At 48.7% G+C, this 23,500-nt stretch overlaps 1 protein-coding gene across 1 annotated transcript in view; it reads right to left on the bottom strand.

Moving 5' to 3' along the window:
- Window positions 1–160: 160 nt before the first annotated feature.
- MYO1F (myosin IF) overlaps window positions 161–23,500 on the bottom strand; it is a 60,109-nt gene continuing 36,769 nt past the window's right edge. The window contains exons 14-28 of the mRNA XM_083421414.1: window positions 23,253–23,420; window positions 22,897–22,982; window positions 21,092–21,173; window positions 19,554–19,660; window positions 17,787–17,885; window positions 12,579–12,723; window positions 10,965–11,079; window positions 9,507–9,676; window positions 8,667–8,812; window positions 7,276–7,422; window positions 6,011–6,159; window positions 4,813–4,896; window positions 3,897–4,110; window positions 1,793–1,962; window positions 161–688 (exon numbers count right to left, since the gene is read on the bottom strand). Of these exons, the coding sequence (XP_083277540.1) occupies window positions 612–688; window positions 1,793–1,962; window positions 3,897–4,110; window positions 4,813–4,896; window positions 6,011–6,159; window positions 7,276–7,422; window positions 8,667–8,812; window positions 9,507–9,676; window positions 10,965–11,079; window positions 12,579–12,723; window positions 17,787–17,885; window positions 19,554–19,660; window positions 21,092–21,173; window positions 22,897–22,982; window positions 23,253–23,420 (1,959 nt within the window). The 3' untranslated portion in view covers window positions 161–611. The remainder of the gene's footprint in view (window positions 689–1,792; window positions 1,963–3,896; window positions 4,111–4,812; window positions 4,897–6,010; window positions 6,160–7,275; window positions 7,423–8,666; window positions 8,813–9,506; window positions 9,677–10,964; window positions 11,080–12,578; window positions 12,724–17,786; window positions 17,886–19,553; window positions 19,661–21,091; window positions 21,174–22,896; window positions 22,983–23,252; window positions 23,421–23,500) is intronic.

The following is a 23,500-nucleotide window of genomic DNA, read 5'->3' on the forward strand; positions in this document are numbered from 1 at the left end:
CGAGGATTTCAGTTCCCAATATTCTCATTATTTCTACTTTTAGATTAGTATTTTTATTTACTTGATTGGGGGGGGCAGCTGCTCCCTTGGCTTATGCCCATGTCCCCTCCTTCAAAGGAGCGTGCTTGTATCCTAAACTGACATTACGAGGAAGACAATGTGCATTTCGAAACAGCGTTTTTAATTCCTTCCTGGGCCTCCCTGCCTCCCCCACTCACCCCCCCCCCGCCCAAAAAAGCATTGCAACATTGTGCAGAGAACACATCATTGTGCAATGCCTCCGCCAGCATGCCTCAATAACTCATATCCCTTTAAAAAAATCCCTACTTGCCGTACCCCTTTAGATAGCACCAGAACAGCAAAAAATATCAACACAGTGAGTGCTGGGGTGCAAAGGTTCCCTTTGCTGAAAAAAACCCACATGCCAAAGTGTTTGCAATTTTGGATACAGCAGTCAAGGAGGCAGCGTTCCTGACTGCCATGTGCTTTGCAACGCATGTGGTGGGGGTTCCTTGCGCATGGTGCAAGCTCTCTGTTTCAAGAGCTGGTTTCGTATGATCTGGCCTGTTTACTGCCCTGCTTGGGCTCTGGGCCACAGGATGGAGAGTTGCTCAGATCTTCTGAACATAATTCCCGGGGAAGAGGCCTTCTCTCCCATGAAGCCGGCCTTTCCACCATCCGGAGGGGTCTGCGAAAACAATATAATAATATATGACAAGGTGTTCGTGTTGCTTGTCAACCCCACGTGCCGCCCTCCATCCCTGCTTTATTGATACAGCTGCATCTCTTGAAAACTAGCCTTTTTTGGTCTCCCCTGCCCTAGCTATGTGCATACCCTCCAACATTTCTCTGATGAAAACAGGATCATTCTACAGTCCCTCCAAGTGTCCCTATTTTCCAGGGACATTCCTGGATTTTCAGAAGCTGTCCCAGTTTCTGATTTGATCCCAGAATGTTCGGCTTTTCCTTAGGATGTCCCTATTTTCATCGGAGAAATATACAACCTTTAGAAGACATCTGAAGGCAGCCCTGGATACGGTAGTTAGTTAATGTTTAATGTTTTATTAAGGGACGCGGGTGGCGCTGTGGGTTAAACCACTGAGCCTAGAACTTGCCGATCAGAAGGTCGGCGGTTTGAATCCCCGCGACGGGGTGAGCTCCCGTTGTTCGGTCCCTGCTCCTGCCAACCTAGCAGTTCGAAAGCATGTCAAAGTGCAAGTAGATAAATAGGTACCACTCCAGCAGGAAGGTAAACGGCATTTCTGTGCGCTGCTCTGGTTCACCAGAAGCGGCTTAGTCATGCTGGTCACATGACCCGGAAGCTGTACGCCGGCTCCCTTGGCCAATAAAGCGAGATGAGTGCCGCAACCCCAGAGTCGTCCGCAACTGGACCTAATGGTCAGGGGTCCCTTTACCTTTAATGTTTTATTATGTTTTTATATGTGCTGGAAGCTGCCCAGAGTGGCTGGGGCAACCCAGTAAGATGGACAGGGAATAATAATAATAATAATAATAATAATAATAATAATAATAATGCAGGAATAGGATGTCCCTACTTTCATCAGGGAAAAGTTGGAGGGTATGAAAGTGGCAGAGCGGAAAGGGGTCTGGTGGGGAGACAGCTTCAGAAGAAGGGGGCGGCCCCGCACACTTTTGCCACTGCCCGCCTGCCCTGTGGCTGACCTCAGACCCACCTCTACCTCCCCCAAGAGAAATGTGCATTTCTGCAGTGGAAAACCACAGCTTCCTCAGCCCTTGCTTGCGTGAGTCACAGACCGCATTGCAGACCTACCTTCCATCAATATATCTATCACGTCGCCGGCGTTGAAGCTGATCTCATCCACATCCTGCCCTACGTACTGGTACAGAGCGCGGCATCGTGGCCCGGAAGCCTTGGGCTGCGGCTTGGGCCTCCCCACGGCCGGAAGCGGTTTCTGGCTGATGCTCCGTTTCCTCTGCGTCCTGTTAAAAAGAGGCGGAAGTGAGTCAGCAGGGGGTGCTTGCAGCTCTGGGTTCGAATTCTGCAGGGCACCAGAGATGTTTCCACATGCAGGGCTCATCCCATCTGCAGGATGACACAGGGGAACAGAATATGGCATTGGGCACAGAATCCTGCTTTTCCGACGGGTGCCCAATTGAATAAAATATTGGGGGGCCCAGGTAAGCCCTGCCACACATAATTGATCACATGATGCGGCACACTGCAAACAATTTGGATAGCAATGCCCATCAACATTTTTGGGACCCTCAAATTTTTGGGACTAGATGACCCGCAGGGTCCCTTCCAACTCTGCAATTCTATGGTTAAATATTTGGCAGAGCAGGAGCGGATATAAAAGGAGGAACAAGAAGAAATGTAAAGAATATTTAGCTAAATACAGTGGTGCCTCGCAAGACGAAAAGAATCCGTTCCGTGAGTCTCTTCGTCTAGCGGTTTCTTTGTCTTGCGAAGCAAGCCCATTAGCGGATTACCGGATTAGCGCTATTAGCGGTTTAGTGGCTATTAGCGGCTATTAAAGGCTTAAGGGATTAGCGGATTAGCTGCTAAAAGGCTATTAGCAGCTTAGTGCCTTAGAAAAAGGGGGTGGGGAGCGAAAAAACCCCCCCAGGAATCGCAAGACATTTTTGTCTTGCGAAGCAAGCCCATAGCAAATTCGTCCTGCGAAGCACCTCCAAAACGGAAAACCCTTTCGTCTAGCGGGTTTTCCGTCTTGCGAGGCATTCGTGTTTTGTTATGTCATTTTGTGATAAACGTGGAAAATAAATTTTAAAAATGGGGGGGGGGGGAATAAAAGATGGAACAACAGATGAAAAGACAGATCCAGATAATCACACAAGCAAGATGAAAAGAAAAACATAATATAGAAATACTAATACTAATGTTTATGCCCCACCCATCTGGGTATGTACAAGTAATGATTTAAGGTGGAGAGGTAAGGGCCAGAGGAACCTCATTTGATTTATTTCTGTTTTTCTTTTTAAGGAAATAAGTAATTATACAAGCAGGAATTGATAAATAGACGGCTGAGGGGGAAGGGGAAAATAAATTTTAAAATCTGGAATTGAAGATTAAATATAAGGAACAGAATGTGAATTGGGAATCAATGGCTGATATAAAGCAGTAATTAGAGGAAAGATGAAACACATGGACAATGAAGAGTGGAAAAACTGCGTTAAATTTGATGTAATTGGGTATTGATTTGTTAAAACGAATAAAAATTATTTGGCAAAATAAAAACAAAAATGTGGAGGGGCCAAGGGACCTCATACCCTAGGAGTTGATTCCTATGGTTCCCAATAAGTTCAGTTTAATTTTCAAGCCGACCCCATGATTCTAGTCCTTATGGCTTTGTTATCAAAATCTACCTTTTGCTTCTTGATCGTAAGTAAAACCTCCAAGCGGTTTGCAAATAATAATAATAATAATAATAATAATAATAATAATAATAATAGGGACGCGGGTGGCGCTGTGGGTTAAACCACAGAGCCTAGGGCTTGCCGATCAGAAGGTCGGCGGTTCGAATTCCCGTGACGGGGTGAGCTCCCGTTGCTCGGTCCCTGCTCCTGCCAACCTAGCGGTTCGAAAGCACATCAAGGTGCAAGTAGATAAATAGGTACCACTCCGGCAGGAAGGTAAATGGCGTTTCTGTGCGCTGCTCTGGTTCTCCAGAAGCAGCTTCGTCATGCTGGCCACATGACCCGGAAGCTGTACGCCGGCTCCCTCGGCCAGTAAAGCGAGATGAGCGCTGCAACCCCAGAGTTGTCCGTGACTGGACCTAATGGTCAGGGGTCCCTTTACCTTTTAATAATAATATTGCCAGCAAAGGGGGAGGGAAACGGCTTTCCTCGCATAGGGCACCCTGGGGCAGGTGATAGGTTTCAAAATCAACACATACCCTGCCATTCCCTGATCTGGAACGTTGAGGAACTCCATGTTGTGGTCCGAGGGCGTCCTCGCCTTTGCCCGTCGCGTCATGCCTTGTCTGGGGAGAGCGCTGGCCGGGGGCACTTGTCCAGGCCTCTTGGGGGCGCTGTAGGTCTGTTCCTGGGACCTGGTGCTGCGTGCAAATTGCGGCGCTCCATTCCTGCATGTACCTTGAGGGGGCGCCCCTAAACAGGAGGCATTATAGAAGCCTTAGCAAATAAACTCTGCAGAGATTTGTGCTGGTTTTGCTACGTACAACCTGAGCCATTCGTTGCCTAGTCGCCTGGAGCAAACTGTCAGCTCACCACAGGCGAGTTAGATTGTGATGAATGCCCCAATTATTTGCAATGCCCCTATTATTATTGTTATTAAAATTTGTGTACCACCCTATACCTGCAGGTCTCAGGGCAGTTACAACATAAAATCACAACACCAAAGGACAAATTACATAATAAAAAACAACCCAATTTTTTTTACCCACCCTTCACTAACAGGCCCCAGGGTGGGTCACAGCGATTTAAACGTCAGTATTAAAAACAGCTTAAAGAAAACATGACGAGTGAATCTGAGCTTTCATCCAGGCCAATAAAAATTAGAGGGCAGGTTACTAGACCTCATGGAGGAAGAATGCAGGTTGAAATTCCCAGCTAGCCTATGTGAGTCAAGGTAACCCCGCAAAATGGGTTAGCAAAATGGTACTTTATCCTCTACCCTTAGATCAGAAATTGGCAAATCTTTGGTTTTCTGGATGTTCCAGGACTCCATTTTGCAGAACCCCCTGGACCATTGACCATGCTGGCTTCTGGGAACTGGACTCCAACAGGGCATGCCATGTTGAATGTGCATTTTTCTCCCTTTCTCCAAGAAGCATCCTTGGCCAGTCTTACCTCTGGGGGTTGACGGGGCGGCTCGCGATGGCGTTGCCTGCTTGTGGCGACCTCTGCTTTGAAGGGCCCCTTTCCGTGTTGGCTCTGGAGGAAGAGAGGAAGAGATTTCACATTTACCTTGGCCTGGAATTGGATAAAATTCTGCAAAAGGGTGCACATGGTCATGCGGATCGTACCCAGCTCTACCTCTCGTTTAAACTGGAACCAGTGAAGGAAGTGAAGGTCCTGTGTGAGCTGGAGGTGGTCAACGGATTGAGGTTGAATCCCAACAAGACAGAAGTGCTGTTTTGGGGGGACAGGGGGCGGGCAGGTATGGGGGACTCCCTGGTCCTGAATGGGGTAACTGTGCCCCCGAAGGACCAGGTGCGCAGCCTGGGGGTCATTTTGGACTCACAGCTGTCCATGGAGGCGCAGGTCAATTCTGCCTCCAGGGCAGCTGTCTACCAGCTCCATCTGGTGTGCTGGATGAGACCCTCCCTGTGGGTTTCCTGTCTCACCAGAGTGGTCCATGATCTGGTTATCTCCTGTTGGGGCTACTGCAATGCGTTCTCCTTGGGGCTACCTTTGTAGGTGATTCAGAAAGTGAAACTAATCCAGAATGGGGCTGCCAGACTGGGGACTGGGAGAAGCTGATGGGACCATATAATACCAGTCCTGAAAGATCTACACTGCCTCCCAGTACGTTTCTGGGCACAATTCAGAGTGTTGGTGCTGACTTCTAAAGTCCTAAACAGCCTTGGCCCTCTATAAGGAGTGTCTCCACCCCCATCGTTCAGCCCGGACACCAAGGTCCAGTTCCGAGGGCCTTCTGGCGGTTCCCTCACTGCAAGAACTGAAGTTACAGGGAACGACAACCAACCCAGAACGCTGGTGACTGGGAGTGACCGCTGAGAACATATAAGACCTGCTCCCAGTACGTTTCTGAGCATCATTCAAAGTGTTGGTGCTGGACTTTGAAGCCCTAAACGGAATTGGCCCTGAAGGAGCATCTCCAATCCCATCGTCCATCTCCAAGGGCCTTCTGGTGGTTCCCTCCCTGCGAGAAGTGAGGTTACAGGGAACCAGGCAGAGGGCCTTCTCGGTGGTGGCACCCTCCCTGTGAAACACAGATGCCAAGGAGATAAACAGCTACCTGACTTTTAGAAGACATCTGAAGGCAGCTCTGTATAAGGAAATCCCCCACTCAGCCCCTGCTTACTGGAGTTCTTGGGGAGGCCGCTCCCAATGGATATGGTCAGTGTCTTGCCGCTTGCTTTGAGGGCTGCCACGTCGCCCTGTCCACTCATGAACGACACCGTCCTGGTGCCCCCTCCTCCCCACCCTTCTTTCTTCACACGGAACTGTAGTCTGAGGGACGGAGAGAAGGAGAGGCAGGGAAAACGATTAGATCCACAAAAACCTTATTTGTTCATTGTTTCTCTCACATCCAAAGTGACTTGCAGTTTGAACCGTTTAAGGACATCCAATAAAAATATTAAAAACAGCTAAACAGATAACTCAGGACATGCTGACCCCATCCCACTAAAAGAAGGCCGCAATTGCAGACCCTCCCAGTGACCCTGTTTTCCCGGGATAGTCCCGGATTTACAGAAGCTGTTCCAGTTTCTGACTTGATCCTGGAATGTCCCACTTTTCCTTAAAGGTAAAGGGACCCCTGACCATTAGGTCCAGTCGTGGCCGACTCTGGGGTTGCGGCGCTCATCTCACTTTATTGGCCAAGGGAGCCGGCGTACAGCTTCCGGGTCATGTGGCCAGCAGGACTAAGCCGCTTCTGGCGAACCAGAGCAGCGCACGGAAACGCTGTGTATCTTCCCGCCGGAGTGGTACCTATTTATCTACTTGCACCTTGATGTGCTTTCGAACTGCTAGGTTGGCAGGAGCAGGGACCGAGCAACAGGAGCTCACCCTGTCGCAGGGATTCGAACCGCCGACCTTCTGATCGGCAAGTCCTAGGCACTGAGGTTTAACCCACAGCGCCACCCGCATCCCACATAATATCATACTTTTCACCTAATACATATTGCGGAAAGCGCTACTGCTGTTTTAGAGGGATTCTGAGTTGGAATGGCAGGGCTGAGGAGGGGAACCGGGTCCATTTCCCAGCAGCACGGAGGTTGTTTTCTGCTGCTCCAGAGAAGCGGACACGGAGCAATGGATCCAAACTACAAGAAAGAAGATTCCACCTAAACATTAGGAAGAACTTCCTGACAGTAAGAGCTGTTTGACAGTGGAATTTGCTGCCAAGGAGTGTGGTGGAGTCTCCTTCTTTGGAGGTCTTTAAGCAGAGGCTTGACAACCATATGTCAGGAGTGCTCTGATGGTGTTTCCTGCTTGGCAGGGGCTTGGACTCGATGGCCCTTGTGGTCTCTTCCAACTCTAGGATTCTATGATTCTATGATTCTATGAGACTTTGGGAAAGGGGTGGTTTGTGTGCTTGTGTGTGTCGCTGGCCGTCCAGCTTACGTGTCGTTGAAGTTCAGGAGGAGTTTACTGCGGGTCGCCTCTTCGTAGCGCTTGCAGAGGAGGCTGATGAGCTCCGTCTTGAAGATGGATTCCAGGAACGTGTCGGCCTCGGCTTCGTGGAGGACGAAGAAATCGTCTTGCCTCGTGCTGTGGTCACCGGAAAAACAAAACAAAACAGGAAACAGCCAGAGAAAAGAAGGCGTTAGTCCTCTTGGGAGAGGGAGGAAGCGGGTGGGTCGAGAGGGAGAGTGGCAGGGAGTCCCTCTGACCCCGAGATGGCCAAGCGCGGAGCAAAGGACCATTCCATTTCAATTCTCTGAATCGGAGGGTTGTGGGTTCGAGCCCCACATTGGGCAAAAGGTTACTGCATTTCCGGGGGTTGTGCTAGATGACTCTTGGGGTCCCTCCAAGTTCTACAACTCAGCTTCCTGTTTAAACCAACCCTTTGTTCAAAACAATGAGGACTAGAATCTTGCTTCAGTTTTCAGGGAAGAAGCTTAGAGGTGGCTTAGAGGGAAAGTAACTCATCATGCGAAAGGCTGGGCTGGATGAATCCCAAGCCGGAATTAAGATTGCCGGAAGAAATATCAACAACCTCAGATATGCAGATGACACAACCTTGAGGGCAGAACCTTTTAATGAGGGTGAAAGAGGAGAGCGCAAAATATGGTCTGAAGCTCAACATCAAAAAAACGAAGATCATGGCCACTGGTCCCATAACCTCCTGGCAAATAGAAGGGGAAGAAATGGAGGCAGGGAGAGATTTTACTTTCTTGGGCTCCATGATCACTGCAGATGGTGACAGCAGCCACAAAATTAAAAGACGCCTGCTTCTTGGGAGAAAAGCAATGACAAACCTAGACAGCATCTTAAAAAGCAGAGACATCACCTTGCCAACATAGTTAAAGCTATGGTTTTCCCAGTAGTGGTGTATGGAAGTGAGAGCTGGACCATAAAGAAGGCTGATCGCCGAAGAATGGATGCTTTTGAATTCTGGTGCTGGAGGAGACTCTTGAGAGTCCCATGGACTGCAAGAAGATCAAACCTCTCCATTCTGAAGGAAATCAGCCCTGAGTGCTCACTGGAAGGACAGATCCTGAAGCTGAGGCTCCAAGACTTTGGCCACCTCATGAGAAGAGAAGACTCCCTGGAAAAGACCCTGATGTTGGGAAAGATGGAGGGCACAAGGAGAAGGGGACGACAGAGGACGAGATGGTGGGACAGTGTTCTCGAAGCGACCAGCATGAGTCTGACCAAACTGCGGGAGGCAGTGAAAGACAGGAGTGCCTGGCGTGCTCTGGTCCAGGGGGACACGAAGAGTCGGACACGACTAAATGACTAAACAACAACAAAGAGGGAAAGTGGCGCAAACGAAGAATGTGGCATCTCACCTGAGGGACACTCTGTTGACAGCCTGGACCTCCACTTTCTTCTTCAGGACCTCTCGGATCTGACCTTTCTCAGGACCCTTTTTCACCTTCTCCCGGCCGATCATGTAGAGGTACTTGGGAGTCAGGATGAAGTCCCTCTTGATGGGCTGATGAGGAGGAGGAGAAGTTGGTTGCCACGACCTCTCGAAGGGAGCGTGTCCCACCCACCCTTACTCACCTTCCCCCTAAACTCAAAAACCAATATGTACTGGGCAACAGTGGCGTAGCGTGGGTTGTCAGCACCCGGGGCAAGGCAAGTAATTTGCGCCCCCTAACCCAGGGCAAGGCAAGTAATTTGCACCCCCCCACTGCACTGTCCCTCCCCCAGATAGTCCCTCGCTCTCTCTCCGCACCGCACCGCACGCCTGGCACCCTCCCCTCCACAGTGGGCGGCGACCCGGCGGCTCGGATCGGATTCGCACAGCCAGCACTGCAGTGAGAGAGAGTGAGTGAGCCAGGTAGGGGCAGAGAGCTGCAAGTGCGAGCGCGCCCCCCCCAGATGTTGCGCCCGGTGCGGCCGGCCCCCCCTGCACCCCCACGCTACACCACTGCTGGGCAAAAATTTCAGCTACGAACAAGGAAGTCCTGAGTTCGAATCTCACGTGAAACTGACTGAGTGGCTCTTAGGCATCCCATTCTCCCTCGATCTTCCCCATCTGTGAAATGGGGATTAAACGCTCCGATCTGCCTTGCACAGAACATTGGCAAGGTAAAACAGAGGCGATGTTTGTGAACATTTCAGTTCTAATGGGAGGGTCGGACTCTGGATAAAGGATTTGGAAGGGGAAACCTCCAGCTTACCTTAAACCGCCTGTCGTATTTGGTGACGGAGTCGGCAAAGTCGACCCGCTCTCTCCTGGCCAAGAACTGGCGCAGTTCAGGCTTGTCTTCCATCCCCAAATAGTCCCCCACGAAGTTCCGGTTGATGCTGTTGCGTCGCCTCTCTTTGAAGTTGTACAGGATGTGAGAGGCTTTGGGGTTGGGAGAAAAAGAAGAGGCCGGTTTGAAAAGCAGCCAGGCAGACCTGGCCTTGGTCAAAATTAAAAACGCAAGGAGCTAGTCCTTAAGACTGCATACCCTTGTGCGTGTTTCTGACCAGTTTTAAAACCACATGGGCAAAATTTGAAATGCAAGGCGTTAGTCCTTAAGACTGCATACTCTGCTCATGTTTCTGACCAGTTCTACAAACACACAGGCAAAGTTAAAACTGCAAGGGGCTAGTCCTTAATCTTACATAATGTGCTCGTCTTTCTGACCAGATGATGATGATGATTATTATTGGCCTCAGCCCTGTATACCTGAAGGAGCGTCTCCACCCCCATCATTCTGCCCGGACACTGAGGTCCACCTCCGAGGGCCTCCTGGTCGTTCCCTCCCTCCAAGAAGTGAGGTTACAGGGAACCAGGCAGAGGGCCTTCTCGGTAGTGGCACCTGCCCTGTGAAACGCCCTCCCGGCAGATGTCAAGGAAATAAGCAACAAACCTACTTTTAAAAGATATCTGAAGGCAGCCTTGTTTAGGGAAGTTTTTAATGTTTAATGCTGTATTGTGTTTTTAATATTCGATTGGGAGCCGCCCAGATGGGAGGGCTAATAATAATAATAATAATAATAATTTCCTCCCTCCCACCACCTGGATGAAATGTAATTAGATTGTAATGTCCTTGGGGCAGAGACCTTGTTCTCTTAAATGATGCAAAGCTGGAGGCACACTGATAGTTCAGCGATGACAACAATGGTTAAAATGGCTATAAGCTGCTTTAAAGGCCTTCTTCAGGGTGGTGGAAAAGGGAGATAAATGACCCCCCCCCCCATTATCATCATCCTAGAATCATAGAATCATAGAGTTGGAAGAGACCACAAGGGCCATCGAGTCCAACCCCCTGCCAAGCAGGAAACACCATCAGAGCACTCCTGGCATATGGTTGTCAAGCCTCTGCTTAAAGACCTCCAAAGAAGGAGACTCCACCACACTCCTTGGCAGCAAATTCCACTGTTGAACAGCTCTTATTGTCAGGATGTTCTTCCTAATGTTTAGGTGGAATCTTCTTTCTTGTAGTTTGGATCCATTGCTCCGTGTCCGCTTCTCTGGAGCAGCAGAAAACAACCTTTCTCCCTCCTCTAGGTGACATCCTTTTATATATTTGAACATGGCTATCATATCACCCCTTAACCTCCTCTTCTCCAGGCTAAACATGCCCAGCTCCTGCTTCTCTCTCCACCCTCCCTGAAACATTGGGGTGTCTCTGCACACCCCTTACCTTCTTCCCGCATCTGCTCGTATTTCCGGATGGCGATGTGGCGGCGCCAAGCTTTCTGGATTACCCGGGCGTATCCGTCGAACTTCCGTTCCCGCATCTCCTCTAGCAGAAAGAGCTGCAGTGGCGATGAAGGTGGGAGGGAGAGAGAAACAGATGGTATCAGAAGGCGATCTCTCCAAAACTAACGGAGTGGAGGAACCCATTCCCCCCTTCCCTTTGAACTCCCCCCCTGCTCCACCCAAATCCTCTTTAAAGGGTACAAGAAGATGTCTTCTACTTAGTGGTGGCTGGCGCCCAGATTTATTTCTGTTGATGTTGCGAGTCTTGGGAATCGGCTCCAGCAAAAGATGCTAGGGTTCTCTCAGGGATGAGTTGGATGCAGATAAAGGGTGGGAGGAACCAGCCGGGGGACCCCCAAGGGAGGGAGGCTCAGAGCCCGGGGAGAGGGGTGGGTGGGATGACAATGAGGGAGAAGACTTGGATGGGAAGGTGTCAGAAGTGGAAGAAGTAACAGGGCTTAGTGAGCAGGGAGAGTCTGTGGCAGAGAGCAGTCTAGACTCAGAGGCAGAAGCGGGAGAGGAGGGAGGCCAAGAGGCAGAGATGGTGAAGAGTCTCCTGCTGCGAGAAGCTCCCCTCCCTGCTGGTCTCCCAGAACCAGGAGAGGCATGAAAAGGGCAGAGGAGAGGTTGGCGTCACACAGGCAGAGTCTCTGATTGCTCAAAAATAGCCCCAGAGAAGAGGGGATTTAGCTGCATCTGGTATGCAGGCTGAGACCCTCCCTGCCTGCAGACTGTCTCACCGGAGTGGTCCATGCTCTGGTTATCTCCTGCTTGGACTACTGCAATGCGCTCTGTGAAGGTGACTCGGAAACTGAAACTAATCCAGAATGCAGCTGCCAGACTGGGGACTGGGACCGGCTGATGGGACCATATAACACCAGTCCTGAAAGATCTACACTGCCTCCCAGTACATTTCTGGGCACAATTCAGAGTGTTGGTGCTAAGTCCTAAACAGCCTTGGTCCTCTATACCTGAAGGAGCGTCTCCACCCCCATCATTTACCCCGCACAGAGGCCCAGCTCTGAGGGCCTTCTGGCGGTTCCCTCACTGCAAGAAGTGAAGTTACAGGGAACCAAGCAGAGGGCCTTCTCGGTGGTGGCACCCGCCCTGTGGAACACCCTCCCACCACATGTCAAGGAAATAAACAACTATCTGACTTTTAGAAGACATCTGAAGGCAGCCCTGTATTGGGAAGTTTTTAAAGTTGGATATCTTACTGTGTTTTAATTTATTGGAAGCCGCCCAGAGTGGCTGGGGAACCCAGTCAGATGGGTGGCATATAATTATTATTATTATTATTATTATTAGAAGGTTGGGAAGCAGCTTCACTTGCCTGGGCTGCCTCTTCCTCCTCTTCCTCCAGACTCCAGCCCCCAGCCAGGATGGCCACAGAATGGAGCAGCGTGGGCACAGGGGGAGTGTAGCCTAGTGGGTTCAGGCGAAACAGGGGAGTAGCAAAAAAAGCAAGGCCCTCCGGTTCGTGCAACCTGGCTTACACAACAGCCAAACCCGAACCCAAGTCCCAGATCCTCCGACAACAGAGAGTTCTGCTTACCGACTCGGGGTTCTTGACGAAAACCTTGGAGCGGCCCATCTGGTACTGATCCGCATCCATGTTGACGGACCGCAGCAAGTGCTGGACCCCCTGGCGCTCATCTCCCTGCCACCGGGGCCACGTCTCTGGGGTCAGGATGGCGTACCTGCCGGAGGGGGCAAACACACTTTGCTCAGGGTGCCGAAAAGGTACCTGGAGATATTGGGAGATCCCAGCAGGAATGGAAAAGTACGGGGGTGTCGTTGGTGGGGAGGACTGGGAGGGACCTGGCTTTTAACATAAGGTTACCAGATTTTTTTCAATGAATCCTGGGATACTTCAAATAAATACATACCTACATACATACAGTGGTAAAAAGGTAAAGGTAAAGGTACCCCTGCCCGTACGGGCCAGTCTTGCCAGACTCTAGGGTTGTGCGCCCATCTCACTTAAGAAGCCGGGGGCCAGCGCTGTCCGCAGACACTTCCGGGTCACGTGGCCAGCGTGACATCGCTGCTCTGGCGAGCCAGCGCAGCACACGGAACGCCGTTTACCTTCCCGCTGGTAAGCGGTCCCTATTTATCTACTTGCACCCGGGAGTGCTTTCGAACTGCTAGGTTGGCAGGCGCTGGGACCTAATGATGGGAGCTCACCCCGCCGCGTGGATTGGAACCGCCGACCATGCGATTGGCAAGTCCTAGGCGCTGAGGTTTTACCCACAGCGCCACCCGCGTCCCTACATACAGTGGTACCTTGGGTTAAGTACTTAATTCGTTCCGGAGGTCCGTTCTTAACCTGAAACTGTTCTTAACCTGAAGCACCACTTTAGCTAATGGAGCCTCCCGCTGCTGCCGCACCGCTGGAGCACGATTTCTGTTCTCATCCTGAAGCAAAGTTCTTAACCTGAAGCACTATTTTTGGGTTAGCGGAGTCTGTAACCTGAAGCGTCTGTAACCCAAGGTACCACTGTACATATATACTACACGTTTGGGATGTTGATGCTGCAGCGATGGCGGTGGCAGAGGGGCGGCCGCTGCCTTGACCTCAACCGCCATGTTTCCCCTTCCTCCGAAGCTTCTATCTCCTTTTTCCATGAGCCTGGGCAGCCCGAGTTGTTGGTTCTTTGGTGGGGGTGGGGAAGCAATGCGTGGTAGGTCAGGCATGGAAGGCGGAGAAGGAGGGTTGAGAGCAGCGGTGGTGGCGAGGCCAGGCCAGCGCGATGCCTCCATTCCCATTGGAGCAGCCCCAATCCCATTCCTACTTGCGTGCAAGCAGGAGGGGGCGGGGATCCCTCAGCTGAGAAGGGAGGCTTCCCCTTGCCTAACTGAGAGATCCCTGCCCCCTCCTGCTTGCACGCAAGTAGGAGTTGGGAGGCTGCTCCAATAGGCAGCATGAAGCCTCCCTTCACAGCTTACTTGCTGGGGTCAGGGAAGGTGGAGGCAGCCCGGAAGCTGCATCTTGGAGCCCCTGCACCACCATCAGATGGGGACTTCTGAGCAGCTCCTGAAGCCAGCCAGAGCAAACTGCTCCGGGCTGCTGAGATGGCCGCTGCTGCGTTTCCCGGGGACATTAGATAAAATCTGGGGACATTCCGGGGATGCAATTTGTGTCCAGAGGAGGGCAACCAAAATGGTCTCCTTCTTTGGAGGTCTTCAAGCATAGGCTTGACAACCATATGTCAGGAGTGCTCTGATGGTGTTTCCTGCTTGGCAGGGGGTTGGACTCGATGGCCCTTGTGGTCTCTTCCAACTCTATGATTCTATGATTCAAAGGCCTGGAAATGATGCCTTAGGAGGAACGGCTAAGGGAGCTGGGCATGTTTAGCCTGGAGAAGAGGAGGTTAAGGGGTGATATGATAGCAATGTTCAAATATATAAAAGGATGTCACATAGAGGAGGGAGAAAGGTTGTTTTCTGCTGCTCCAGAGAAGCGGACATGGAGCAATGGATCCAAACTACAAGAAAGAAGATTCCACCTAAACATTAGGAAGAACTTCCTGACAGTAAGAGCTGTTCGACAGTGGAATTTGCTGCCAAGGAGTGTGGTGGAGTCTCCTTCTTTGGAGGTCTTTAAGCAGAGGCTTGACAACCATATGTCAGGAGTGCTCTGATGGTGTTTCCTGCTTGGCAGGGGGTTGGACTCGATGGCCCTTGTGGTCTCTTCCAACTCTATGATTCTATGATTCAAAGGCCTGGAAATGATGCCTTAGGAGGAACGGCTAAGGGAGCTGGGCATGTTTAGCCTGGAGAAGAGGAGGTTAAGGGGTGATATGATAGCAATGTTCAAATATATAAAAGGATGTCACATAGAGGAGGGAGAAAGGTTGTTTTCTGCTGCTCCAGAGAAGCGGACATGGAGCAATGGATCCAAACTACAAGAAAGAAGATTCCACCTAAACATTAGGAAGAACTTCCTGACAGTAAGAGCTGTTCGACAGTGGAATTTGCTGCCAAGGAGTGTGGTGGAGTCTCCTTCTTTGGAGGTCTTTAAGCAGAGGCTTGACAACCATATGTCAGGAGTGCTCTGATGGTGTTTCCTGCTTGGCAGGGGGTTGGACTCGATGGCCCTTGTGGTCTCTTCCAACTCTATGATTCTATGATTCAAAGGCCTGGAAATGATGCCTTAGGAGGAACGGCTAAGGGAGCTGGGCATGTTTAGCCTGGAGAAGAGGAGGTTAAGGGGTGATATGATAGCAATGTTCAAATATATAAAAGGATGTCACATAGAGGAGGGAGAAAGGTTGTTTTCTGCTGCTCCAGAGAAGCGGACATGGAGCAATGGATCCAAACTACAAGAAAGAAGATTCCACCTAAACATTAGGAAGAACTTCCTGACAGTAAGAGCTGTTCGACAGTGGAATTTGCTGCCAAGGAGTGTGGTGGAGTCTCCTTCTTTGGAGGTCTTTAAGCAGAGGCTTGACAACCATATGTCAGGAGTGCTCTGATGGTGTTTCCTGCTTGGCAGGGGGTTGGACTCGATGGCCCTTGTGGTCTCTTCCAACTCTATGATTCTATGATTCTATGATAACCCTATTTAACACCAGCTAAACATCGCAATATACTGATATATCACCATGTCTGAAATAAGGGTGGAGCCAGGTAGAGGCTTCACGGTTTCCCCCCGCATCGTAAATTTTGCACAGCACACAAACACATGGTGATTCACAATATAGACCAAAAATTCTGAAACCAATACTGTCATATAATATGGACTTGAAACTGGTTTTCGGTTATGTATCGCTCAGTCCTAGCGGTGGGTAGTCTAGAGGGCTCTGAAACTGGCTGCCTTCTCCTCCCCCCATAATATTCTGCTAAAATTGTGCTTTTGGGGTGCCCTGCGTATCACCTTGCTAGCGAAACGCAGCCGCCTGCCATCTTAATTTCCCAGAGGTGTGTATATGTGCCTAGATCACCATATGCAAATGATAAGCAGATTTGTGTTCTGGGCTTGTACCCTGAGGCATTGCTAGGAGGATTTAAAAACAAAATCAGGCTCTAACCTGGGGGGGGGGCAGTGGGGGCTTTTTTCCAGCCTGGGAGAGTAGAACCAAAGGCAAAGAGGGGGATTGTAACATGAGACGGGGGCTGTTATGTATTGAAGTTCTCCCCCTGGCCACCAGGGGTATTGTGTACAGTGGTACCTCTGGTTGTGAACGGGATCCATTCTGGAGCCTCGTTTGCAATATGAGCAGAACGCAACCCGCATCTGCGCAGGTCGCAATTCGACGCTTCTGCGCATGACATCATTTTGAGCGTCTGTGCATGCGCGAGCGGCAAAACCCGGAAGTAACCCGTTCCGTTACTTCCGGGTCGCCATGGGACGTATCCTGAAAGAACGTAACCTGAACCGAACATAACAAGAGGTATGACTGTATATAGTTTTCAGTCAGGTCCACATCAGTTAATTTAGGCAGGAAATCATGGGTTGTTCCAATGTTGACAGCCGGCTGCCTATAAAAGCAGGTCGGCTGAGCCATTCAGTTCAGTTCAGTTCAGTTCCAGCTTACTTATAAAGAACTACAGTGGTGTCCCGCAAGACGAATGCCTCGCAAGACGGAAAATGTCTTGCGATTCCTGGGGGTTTTTTTCCGCTCCCCATCCCCTTTTTCTAAGGCACTAAGCTGCTAATAGCCTTTTAGCAGCTAATCCGCTAATCCCTTAAGCCTTTAATAGCAGCTAATAGCCACTAATCCGCTAATGGGGTTGCTTCGCAAGACGAAAAAACCACTAGACGAAGAGACTCACGGAACGGATTCTTTTCATCTTGCGAGGCACCACTGTACTTGGAGAAATCTCTGTGATGTCTGCTATGTCCACCCACTCCTTAATAGGGGTGTAGTGGGGGTCTGCAGAACCCACCTTCTGTTATAAAGGTGAAAAAGCATGGAAGCCCAGGCCGGCAGCCCCTCCCCACTTCCGACCCCCAGGAAGTAATAATAAAATAATAATAATAATAATAATAATAATAATAATAATAATAATAATAATAGATTACAATGGTGCCTCGCAAGACGAAAAGAATCCGTTCCGTGAGTCTCTTCGTCTAGCGGTTTTTTCGTCTTGCGAATCAAGCCCATTAGCGGATTAGCGCTATTAGCGGTTTAGCGGCTATTAGTGGCTATTAAAGGCTTAAGGGATTAGCGGGTTAGCTGCTAAAAGGCTATTAGCAGCTTAGTGCCTTAGAAAAAGGGGGTAGGGAACGGAAAAAAATTGCAGGAACTCGCAAGACATTTTCGTCTTGCGAAGCAAGCCCATAGGAAATTCGTTTTGCGAAGCACCTCCAAAATGGAAAACCCTTTCGTCTAGCAGGTTTTCCGTCTTGCGAGGCATTCGTCTTGCGGGGCACCACTGTATATAGTTTTCACTCAGGTCCACATCAGTTAATTTAGGCAGGAAATCATGGGTTGTTGTTGTTCCAATGTTGACAGCCGGCTGCCTATAAAAGCAGGTCGGCTGAGCTATTCAGTTCAGTTCAGTTCCAGCTTACTTATAAAGAACTACTTGGAGAAATCTCTGTGACGTCTGCTATGTCCACCCACTACTTAATAGGGGTGTACTGGGGGTCTGCAGAACCCACCTTCTGTTATAAAGGTGAAAAAGCATGGAAGCCCAGCCCGGCAGCCCCTCCCCACTTCCGACCCCCAGGAAGTAATAATAAAATAATAATAATAATAATTGATTATTTATACCCCGCCCATCTGGCTGCGTTTCCACTCTGGTCTCTGCCTACCTCTGGAGGAATTTGTGGAAGAGCCTGCGATAAGCAAAGCCCGCTCTGCGGACTCGGATGTTCTCCTTCAGCCCCAGATACTCCACCTGGTGTTTCACCCTGAAAAAGAGGAAGAGGTGCCTTGGTTCTTTGTTGTCAAGAGTGTCTTAGAAGAGGCATTCCAATCTCCCTCCAGAATGCCTCTTCTAAGGTGCAGCTTGCCAGCCTGTGTGCCTTTTCGTCTGACCCAGAAGGTAACGTGTCTTAAGATATATGCATTTGTGAAATTCTTTTTTTTTTTAAATAAGGTTTTTATTGGGTATTTTATACTTATAACAAGAAAGACAATAAAAAATAAACAAAAGGGGGAAAAAAGCAATACATAAATTCAACAAACAATACATCCACAATAGAATCTGAAATAAAAACAATACAACAATACAACATAAAAAAGAAACAAAAGTAAAAACACACATCCAAATTTTATATCCACATCTTTCATTAGCTTATTTCCTCGACTTCCTCGCACCTCCCTTTTTTGTATTCTAGTTCAAGTTATCTAATTCAACAAATCCTTTCCCTCTTCTTCAATTTAATCTTTAATTTATCATAATACAATTTAATTTTCAATTTCCCAATTTAACGCATTAACACTTAATGTTCATATCATTCTTAATAACCCTTCTGCTAAAACCGTGTAACTTCATTCCAATATACTTCTAACATTCATTAATGTTAATCTCTCTCTCTCTCCTGTGAAATTCTTTCTTTGCCTCTCTGACATTGTAGGAGATGATATAAATAGATAGGATTGTAAGCTGTTTTTATATGCGATGACGGCAGCAATAATATTATTGGCACAAAAATGGGAACAAGAAGAACTACCGGCAAAAGAAGAATGGAGGATGAAATTGATGAACAATGCAGAACTAGATAAATTAACAGGAAGGATTCCAAACCTGCGGGATCAGAGATTCTTAGAGGACTGGAGCAAATATATGAACTATTTGAAAAGTAATTGTGATGAACAGATTACGCTAGTAGGACTGCAAGAAGTTTTGTAAGGTGGGCTATTTGAAATATTGCAAGAAAGATTATGAGGAGAATTATTGGTTAATGATAATTAAGTGTAATAGAGAAATTAATAAATGCAGAATAAGTGATAAAAACGGAAAATCATCAGAGGCGTTGACGGAAGTCAGAAATAATGTATAAGATAAGAAATTATGTTATATGAATGTTGGAAATGATATGTTAACAAAACTTTTATATCCACATTCTCCCTCTCTAGAATGCCTCTTCTGAGATGAGACATTCAATAATAATAATAATAATAATAATAACAATAACAACAACAATAATAATAATAATAATAATAATAATTTATACCCCACCCATCTGGCTGGGTTTCCCCAGCCACTCTGGGCGGCTTCCAACAAAGATTAAAAATACCGTATTTTTTGCTCTATAAGACTCACTTTTTCCCTCCTAAAAAGTAAGGGGAAATGTGTGTGCGTCTTATGGAGCGAATGCAGGCTGCGCAGCTATCCCAGAAGCCAGAACAGCAAGAGGGATTGCTGCTTTCACTGCGCAGCGATCCCTCTTGCTGTTCTGGCTTCCGAGATTCAGAATATTTTTTTTCTTGTTTTCCTCCTCCAAAAACTAGGTGCGTCTTGTGGTCTGGTGCGTCTTATAGAGCGAAAAATACGGTACATTAAAATGTCACACAGCAGGATTCTCCTCATGTTCTCAGTTCTCAGGTCTGGGTCTCCCACCGTCCTTCCTTACCTGCTCTCCTCCCAGTCTCTTGGTCTCTTGGTCTCGTTGGGTTTGATGCAGCGGATATAGTGGGGGGTGCACTTCATCAAGGTGTTCACCAGATCATTGGCCTGCCTCTTTTAGGGAAATAATAATAATAATAATAATAATAATAATAATAATAATATTCATACCCAGCCCGTCTGGCATTGTTGCCCCAGCCACACATATAAAAACATAACGAAACATCAAACATTCAGCATAACAATTTGATCCAATACAAATAAGGTCACAATAACTTTAAAATAAACAGGTAAAGGTAAAGGTAAAGGGACCCCTGACCATTAGGTCCAGTCGTGGCTGACTCTGGGGTTGCGGCGCTCATCTCGCTTTATGGGCCGAGGGAGCCGGCGTACAGCTTCCGGGTCATGTGGCCAGCATGACTAAGCCGCTTCTGGCGAACCAGAGCAGCACACGGAAACACCGTTTACCTTCCCGCCGGAGCGGTACCTATTTATCTACTTGCACTGTGTGCTTTCGCACTGCTAGGTTGGCAGGAGCAGGGACCGAGCAACGGGAGCTCACCCCGTCATTGCGGGGATTCGAACCACCAACCTTCTGATCAGCAAGCCCTAGGCTCTGTGGTTTAGACCACAGCGCCATCCGTGTCCCTTAAAATAAACAACTTATATCAAATAAAGCTATATTCAATAATCAATTAGAATGCAATAATAAACAATAAAATTGAATCAACAGATTATAATTAAACAGTTTACACTTATCAGTTACAAGAAAGAATAGCTAAACTATAATAAGTAAAAATAATGGCAAGTCACACTATACTCTTCCCAGCTGCTTTTGCTATTCTCAAAGTCTGGGAAAGGCTCCCAGGGCTTGATCAGGATTGCCCAAACTTGGACTACAATTCCCATCATCCCTGACCACTGGTCCTGCTAACTAGGGATGATGGCACTTGTAGTCCAACAACAGCTGGAGATCCAAGTCTGGGAAATCTTGGGCTGGACGGTGGAGCAAGGCAGGTGGGAAAAGCCATTGCCTGATGGACAGCAGAAGACACAAGTTTTTTGGTGTTACCCAGCCCAGGGGGCAAATGACAGGAATGAGCCGGAAGTCAATCGCAGGAAGAAAGCGGGGTTAACTCTTTATTAGGAAAAGCAGGATCTGAACAGCAGCACCAGGCCTAATGAGCACAGCAACTCTTCTTCAGTGGGTCTTGAAGGTCCCTGCCTCCCCACAACCATCTAAGACCCCTTCTGTCCGGGACTTTCCCCAAGCAATCGGAGACTATGCCTTCGTGCAGCCAACCTCTCCTCCTCCCTTTTCATGCCTCTCCTGGTTCTGGGAGACCAGAGGGAGGGGAGTTGGTTGCAGCAGGAGGGGGAGAAATCCGTGACTCTTCACTAGACAGACTCATCTCTGCCTCTTGGTCTCCCTCCGCTCCCGCTTCTGCCTCCGATTCTGGACTTCATAATACATGGATAGTTTTATCCCACTCTACTGTTTCCTAGCTTCAGCTATGAAACGGATCAAGCCAAACAAAGACTCACCTTAATTTTGGTTCCCACTGTGGTGGGTCTCCCTTTCTTATCCGCGTCGAGTTTTTCTGGGAAGAGTCCCCGGATGAACCCGCTGGGAGGCGAAAGGTTTGGGGGCCTGGTTATGTCAAGCCAATAAACCCCACCCCACGTTCCCCGAAAGAGAGAACTGAGGTAGCAGATAAGGCAGTCAGACCAAGGGAGTTGGTATTATTATTATTATTATTATTATTATTATTATTATTATTATTATTATTATTAGCAATCAGTGCCATGTACTTTCCCAAGCGCACTCATGAGGTCTAGAAACTTCATGCTCCATTTTTAAGGCAGAAGCTGGGTGAGAGTGTGAGAGTACACACATAGCCCCAAAGCCAGTGTACCCAACATATATGAAAACATAATAAAACCTTAAACCTTAAAAAGCTTCCCTATGCAAGGCTGCTTTCAGATGTCTTCTCTAAAGGTTGAATAGATGGGCAGGAGAGCCTCCTCATCTAGGTAGGGTCTACCTTCCTCAAACGGCGGTGACTTTGATGCCACCAGGGCAAAACAGTCCCCTGTTGTCAACACAACTCAGGACAGCTGGTTAATTCTGAAATATTTTTGTCCATCCCACTTCCCCTCCTCCCTGCTTGTCCCTGACCCTGGGCATAGCCAGTGTGGTGTAGTGGTTAGAGCAGGGGTTTGCAATGTGGGTGGTACTGCCCCCAGGTGGTTGTGGTGGGATTAACTATTCTAAATAATAATAATAATAATAATAATAATAATAATAATAATAATAATAATTTATTAATTATACCCCGCCCATCTGGCTGGGTTTCCCCAGCCACCCTGGGCAGCTTCCAACAGAACACTAAAATACAATAACCTATTAAACATTAAAAGCTCCCCTAAACAGGGCTGCCTTCAGATGTCTTCTAAAAGTCTGGTAGTTGTTTTTCATAGAATCATAGAATCATAGAGTTGGAAGAGACCACAAGGGCCATCGAGTCCAACCCCCTGCCAAGCAGGAAACAACATCAGGGCACTCCTGACATATTTTTCTCTTTGACACCTGGTGGGAGGGCGTTCCACAGGGCGGGTGCCACCACCGAGAAGGCCCTCTGCTTGGTTCTCTGTAACTTGGTTTCTCACAGTGAGGGAACTGCCAGGACCTCAGTGTCTGGGCAGAATGATGGAGGTGGAGGCGCTCCTTCAGGTATACTGGACCGAGGCTGTTTAGGGCTTTCAAGGTCAGCACCAACACTTTGAATTGTGCTCGGAAACGTACTGGGAGCCAATGAAGGTCTTTCAAGACTGGTGTTACATGGTCTCAGTGGCTGCTGCCAGTCACCAGTCTAGCTGCTGCATTCTGGACTAGTTGTAGTTTCCGGGTCACCTTCAAAGGTAGCCCCACATAGAGCGCATCGCAGTAGTCCAAGCGAGAGATAACTAGAGCATGGACCACTCTGGTGAAACAGTCCGTGGGCAGGGAGGGTCTCATCCTGCGTACCAGATGGAGCTGGTAAACAGCTGCCCTGGACTCACTCACACCTGAGGAGAGAATGCCTCTTCTGAACAGATAATCTCTATGTAGCTCAGAACTGAGTGCCTCTTCTAAACAGATGTGTCTCTCCATCTCTTGCATGCTGCAGGGACTAAATCTTATTCTGTTGAGGATAGGGGAACCAGCAGCCCCTCCAGAAGCCACTGAATTTCACCTCCCAGGAGCGTTGCTGGTTTCCCATCCGGGATCTAGCAAATTCCCAGAGCCTGTTTCTAACTGCCAGATGTTTCCGGGGAAACTCACGACCGCCGGGATCCCGGCAACTCACAATTCGCTGCTCTGCATCAACTCGATCAAGTCTGTGAAGAGCACGTCCCGGTTGCGTTCGCAGAAGCCGCTCACGTCGTAGGACACCTGGAAACGAGCGCCATGGAATCTTAGGGCGGCGGAGTTGGAAGAGGGTCCCCCAAGGGTCATCCAGTCTGACCCCCTGCAATGCAGGAGTCACAAACAGAGAATCCCTAGCAGATGCTGCATGTGCAGAAATGAAATGAAGGGGGGAAGGATCCGCAAGAGTTTTATTTAAAAATGGGCTTTAAAAGTAAAATAATGCGAGGATAGCAAATTAGCTAATTGGGAACCACCGATGTAGATAAGAATAGCGCCCCACAGAGCTCCAGAGACCTTGCCAGCATAATGGTGGATGATGAATCCCATGTTGGAGCCATTGAAATGTTCGTGGTTCCCCACAGCCGACTGCAGCTTTTGAAGGAGTGTCTGGTCAGCGCCGTCGCCCTTGGCGTACACAGTGGCGCAGACGTCGTCCAAGACGCTCATAATGCCCGGAGGATTCTGGGAGTTGGAAGAAAAGAGTGGAGGGGGGCTAATTACGTCCTGCTTCAGCCTTGCTGGCATTCAGCCACAGGTCTTGT

Source organism: Podarcis tiliguerta, assembly GCF_965153285.1.
Source record: "Podarcis tiliguerta genome assembly, chromosome: 18".
In the NCBI taxonomy this organism is placed as follows: domain Eukaryota; kingdom Metazoa; phylum Chordata; class Lepidosauria; order Squamata; family Lacertidae; genus Podarcis; species Podarcis tiliguerta.